At 39.3% G+C, this 6,000-nt stretch overlaps 1 protein-coding gene across 1 annotated transcript in view; it reads right to left on the reverse strand.

Moving 5' to 3' along the window:
* LOC146869722 (uncharacterized) overlaps nucleotides 1–4,049 on the reverse strand; it is a 42,924-nt gene extending 38,875 nt beyond the window's left edge. Inside the window, exon 1 of the mRNA XM_085640211.1 lies at nucleotides 3,909–4,049. Within this exon, the coding sequence (XP_085496337.1) occupies nucleotides 3,909–3,987 (79 nt within the window). The 5' untranslated portion in view covers nucleotides 3,988–4,049. The remainder of the gene's footprint in view (nucleotides 1–3,908) is intronic.
* Between the last annotated feature and the right edge of the window lie 1,951 nt (nucleotides 4,050–6,000).

A 6,000-nucleotide genomic window follows, 5' to 3' on the forward strand; every position in this document is an offset into this window, starting at 1 on the left:
TGGATTTGTCTTATGTACTCACTTGATTTGATTCTTATGTTTCTGTGGCCATATGTGTTAAATATTGTTTTTTTGCAGTATCGTGATTTTGTTTCCACTTATCCATTGCTGTAGATATTGAAATGTGATTATTCCTTGCATAAAATTTTTAAATAAAAAAAAAGCAATGATGGAACACGCTATGGCTCAGCTAATCTTTTCTTATTGCAAGGTGTTCCTATTTGATTTGAATCTTTTGTGGGGTTATTCATAAAGCACATCTGAAACATAGTCACCTTTATTTTAGTATGCAACTAACTTGTCCAACAGTGTTTTAAAACTACGTATTAATCTGTTCATTCTTGATTTTATTATCTCTAAAAAGTCTTTCTCCTCTTCAATTTCCAAACCCATGTTGATTTGTATGATTATTTTCATACAATTTTCCCCTGATATTTACACAAGGAAAAACATTTGATCAACATGAAAAGGTATATAATATTTATATCATCACCTTGGCACTAACACCCTTCAAGAATGCACACCATATCTTATGTAAGTATGTTTGTACGGGAGAGTAAGAACCAACGAGTGCAGATACATTTCTGTGTCAGTAAGTGAGTGGGAATGAGCATGAATAAGAATGAGTAAGTGAGAGATTGTGTGAGGGGGAAGAGAGTGAATGAGAGAGAAAGTAAGTCTGAGTGAGACAGTGATAGTGTGAGTGAAGCAGAGTGTGTTTGTTTACATGTTTTATCATTGTGTGCCTGCCGATGGCCATGGCATACTAAATATGTTTCTGTTTATGGAGGTACCATAGAACATGCTGCCACTCCGCATTAGAGATAATTCTTGGTATAAGGAAGGTCACCCATGGCAAAATGCAGATCCTGACAAACTATAAGTTATTCTTTTCATGGGACATGGGAAATGCTTGAACTGGAATGCTAGAGGATATTTTTTGCATTGGGCACCAATTGAAAAATGCTAGCACTGGGATATTGGAGGTAGTTTATGGCATACAGGTGATTTCCCAAGGCAACATGTAGACCATGAAATGCTAGAAGTTACACCTGACCTAAGAGGACAGCTATGGCAAAATACTGGAGCCAGCATGCTGGAGGCAATTCTTTTTCTCAGGGGGGACAGCCAGGAATAATAGTGCTGAGAGGGAAGGTTGGAGGAAGCAAACCATGATAAAATTCTTCCTCTGAAATACTGGAGGCAATTTTTGACATATGCATCACCCTTGGTACATGGGAAGTATCAATGGAAAAATTCTGGACCTGGAATATTGTATGTAATTCATGGCATACTAGGATATTCATAAGGAAAGGCTGATGTTGGCACCTGAAGGTAATTCTTAAGATATAGGGAAATCTTAAGGGAAATGTAATTTAAAAAGGGATGAACTCCTGGTAAGTGCTACATCCCATAGTTCTCAAAGATCAGCACCAGCAGGTGCATGTAGAACTAATCTAGTTATCTCTTGCACCTCATATCTTTCTGGAGTGACATAAAATTGTCCAAGTCTCACTACTCCTGAAGAAACACTCAGAGGATGCTGCAGGTTTCAATAACTTTCTTTCAGTCTCTGGAATTTCCTTCCTTCCTAAAGTCATTGAACGGCGTGTAGACTCACACCATAAGTATGTGTGTTCCAATAACCCCTTTCATGCATTCTAGTCCAGTTTTAGACCAGGGTAAAGCACCAAAATGTCTTTGTTTTAAGATGGACTACGTATTCTTGACAGTGTTTTTGCCTGCAGGTACCACGGTTTATCAGTTGCCTTCAATACCATCATCCGCTCAACCTTTATTAATACCATCATAGAGCATGTGGGAATAATACTTGGTCAGGGTGGTGTGGCAGCCTTACATTTACTCATTGCTCCATTACTGTTAACACTGTTTGTGACTCATTGCAGAAATCACCAGTAGGAGCCAAACAGTAATCATGCCGCCTTTTAGATCACACACCACAACATTAGGCTATGAGGTTAATTGAGGTTGTCTTGAGTATAGCTCCTTTTAATTTTAATGTGACCCCTCTTGCAGAACTTATCAGGAACCACCAATTTTCATATATGTGCTGTGAGGATAATACTTGATTGTATTAGAAACAGAGGGTAATGGAGATTTTGTGCTTGCAAATGTTGTATTAGGGTGGAAAGCAGTGGCAATCTGGAGGTGGTTTAACTGCTGGAAGCAAAGCTCAGAATAGATGAGGTGCTTAATATTGGTAGATCCTCTTCACTTTCGACTGATTGTAAGTGGCCTGCTGAACTCGGCACAAGCTCTGCCTCGTCCATTCTATTACAAATCTAGGAATCACCATGGATGACACACTAGCATCTAATCCACCATTTGATAAAGTAACGGCTTCTTACTTTTGTCACTTTAAATGAAGAGAAAAGTTTGGCTCTCCTCCCAACATTAGCCCATTTCCTCATAATTTGAGCACTGGTGTATTCCCGGTTGGACTACATCAATGTTTTATATGTGGGTCTACCCTACTATCAACTTCCAAGGCTTCAGAAGGTACAGAACTGTGCTGCTTGTTTGCTGTCATCCACCCCATGTCCATATTTCCAATCATCTGCGTTTCCTACACTGGTTTCTGGTGGAGAAATAGTTTTCATTCAAAAGTGTTTACACAATTCAGGTCCTGTATTTATCAAAGAAATGTTCACTCCATGATTCTCGCGGAGAACTTTACGGCCATCCTCCGCTCAATTCTTCACTTTTCCTAAGATTACAATATCACAAAAATGTGGTAGATCCTTTGCCCCTCAGGTGCCACAAAGTGGAACTCTCTTCTTTTTCATTTAGGAAGCCAGACCAAGCTCACAGCTTTTAGAGAGGAGCTTAAAAGTTGTTTATTCACTCAGTAGTCTGTTTAACTATTTCATGGTATCCTGCTACCGCCAGGAAACCTCTTGGATATTTGCAAACTTAGAAATTCTATAAATAAAGAAAAAAAGAAACCCCAGACGGACAAAAAAACAAATACTTAAAGCAATAATTCTCTGGAAGTGCTCCAAGCGTGAGGTAATCCAAAGTACCTGAAATTCAAAAACTCTATCCTATGAATCATTAAAAATAATTGTAAAACCTGCTATTACAGCAGCATTTCCAGTCCAGATATTACTGGTGCAGGTGCCTGAAAGCAGAGGACTTCAGTAATTCTATAGACTGCTATAAGAACTGATCTTGCTATGGCAGGAGCAGCTCCCTGAGTCCAGCATAAAGATTCAACTTTTGTTAATTGTGCTTTCTAGTCTTTACAACAGCTCAAGGGTGCCTGATCTTACAGAACCTTCCTCTGTTTTATAGGAACCCTCATGTACATGCTTACAGATGACCATCAGACTCGCCCGTCGTCTACAGATCTTTAATTTGTGCTAAAATGTCACAGATATGCCACATGCATGCGTAATGATTCTCAAAATAAATCTATGTTATGCCTTTATACCACGTCAAATAATTGTATAAAAAGAACACAATCCCCTCTTGTTCATGAGACTTTTTTACACAATTTATTTTAAAAATGGCTGTGAAGACACGTTTAGCAGTAACATTTGGAGTAAAATAACAGATTGCCATTTCTTTTTTAATTTTTGGTGATTTTGTAGTACTGGTCAAAATGAAATGATGTGAATTTTATACACCCTTACAATCTGGACACTACTGGGACCTAAGACACATTCTTAGAGTGTTCCATCATTTCATACGATATGTAAATATATTAGTACTCTTTGATTGTGCTGACATCTTCAAACTCTCACAGCACTGAAATAACACAGTCAACTGTACCCCGCACATGGGCACCTGATGTATCTACCTTGAAAGGCTGATAGGCTAAATTTAAGTCTAACCAACAATTCTCGTTGGTTAGTAATATACTCCTCTAGTTGCACAAGCCTTACCTGTGGTCTGAAGATGTAGAAAAAGCAGCAGGGTGATGCAAGCTAAGGGGACATTTGATCCTTGGAGTCCCCGGGCCATGGCTCCTTAATCCCTTCCTTTGCTGCTTAAAAATCCACAATCCACAAGTTACAGGACCAGCAGCTTCAGAAATGTATCCACAAGTGAGTGTGGTGTTTGGTGCTACTTCTATATATGCATATATTTTTGTACACACTCCAGGCGATCTTCCCTGACACACCCGCATTGTCTCTAGGTCCATGGGAGTGGCTCTCAGTGCTTGCACAGAGTGCAGTCATTCATTTTCTGAAAAGTCAATTACTAAAATTGATGGCACCAAAATAGAAGATTTGGGATGTGGTGAATGAGTGTAAAAATGTTCTTTAAAACTGGAATGCTGAGTAAGAAGGATGCAATGTCTGATCAGAGGCGGGAATTGCTTGACGATCAAGTATCCAAAAACAGACTTTAGAGTACGTGAGCTAGAGCATGGTTTAATAACTTGCATAAGTCACCATAAAAGGGTATTCCAGATACTGATCCATTAGCACAATTTCACAAATCCTTTTTTAATAATAAATCACAGTTTCAAAGAAAAACATCAACAGTGAGACAGACTCCTTATTCAACCTCAGAACTAAACACCGCAATTGTAGAGACAAACAGTACTAATACAACTTCTAGCTACAACCAATCCAGCATAAACATCAGGTCTACACTTAGGTGGAAGAAAGCTTTTCAGAAAACTATCAACAATAACAAGGAAATACTTCAGATACAGATTTCTGGTAACATATTTTCACAAACCCTTGTTTAATAATGAATTACTGTTTCAAAGTAAAACATCAACAGTAAAACAGATGACAGATTCAGCCAATAAAGTATAAAACACCATTACAGAGACAACATTATTGATACAGCCACTCCAGAATAAAAATGAGGTATATATTAAGGGGGGATATACTGGAAAGCTACCAACAAAACAAGAAATATTCCTGAAGTAAAGAATGAGCAACAAAACATGATTCCAGTTGAAATTATTCAGCCATAAAAAAACATTCCAAGAGCAGACAGTTAGCAAGAAAGCAGTGTTCCAGGTAATAGCAATTACCAACAGTGCATCATTCCAGGTTCAATGTTAGATAATACAGTGCTATTCCAGGTGCCAACAATTAACTGCAAACAGGTTCCATATATCTCTGTCAAACTATGAACCCAATCCAAAAGTAAGCTGTGACAATAAAATATATTTGTGGGCATAAGAACCCTGTTCTCACCCCTCTTACCGATCGCTTATTGTGGATTGGAATTCCGCTCCTTAGTGACCACTGTACACACTAAACATTATGTAGTATTGGGTAATTCATCGAGTTAGTTGCAAAATATAACCTTATCACAACCATCTATTTTCCTTCTACACAGCATTCAAGCAACGACATAGTCCATTTACCATCTTTTACAATGGACTTCCCCCATTAACAGGGATTATTGGGGACATACTCAGCCACTGGTAACCCCCTTATTCGCAGGCCTAACCCATTAGGGCCTGGGAAAGGTTGCATCAGCATTCAGAACAACCGGACATGAAGGTCACCGGGTTCCAGATTCGCTTGTACTGTTACTACAGGTAACAATAAATTTTACTTCCAAGATGGCCACCTCATTTAGCGTTCCAGGGTCATCACGCTGTGACGCTAATACATGGCCTTATGTATAGTCAGGTTTAAAAGACACACACACGGGGACTGGAGCAAAGGTCGGATCACAGGTAGTTGCTGCGCCACCCTATGTAAGAATGCCTGCCAGCCTGCAACAAGGACATGTTGAACAGCAATGATTTAACACTGCCAGTAAGATGAAAACGATCTGCGCTCACGCCTACATGCCTGGCATTTTCGCTTCTTCTCTCTTCAGGGTACGAGCAACGAAGTGCTTGGCTGACACCCCGTCATCTCTGACCTCAGAAAACAGTGAGTGCGTTTTCTAACAGTCCGACATGGACAGCTCTTTGTACGAGCTCACCACTCTCTTTTGGTCTCATCTATATGTGTGAACTTCCATAAGTATCAAACTACGGGTGAGGTAGCAACTCCT

Source organism: Triturus cristatus, chromosome 1_1 (genome assembly GCF_964204655.1).
Source record: "Triturus cristatus chromosome 1_1, aTriCri1.1, whole genome shotgun sequence".
Classification (NCBI taxonomy): Eukaryota; Metazoa; Chordata; class Amphibia; order Caudata; family Salamandridae; genus Triturus; species Triturus cristatus.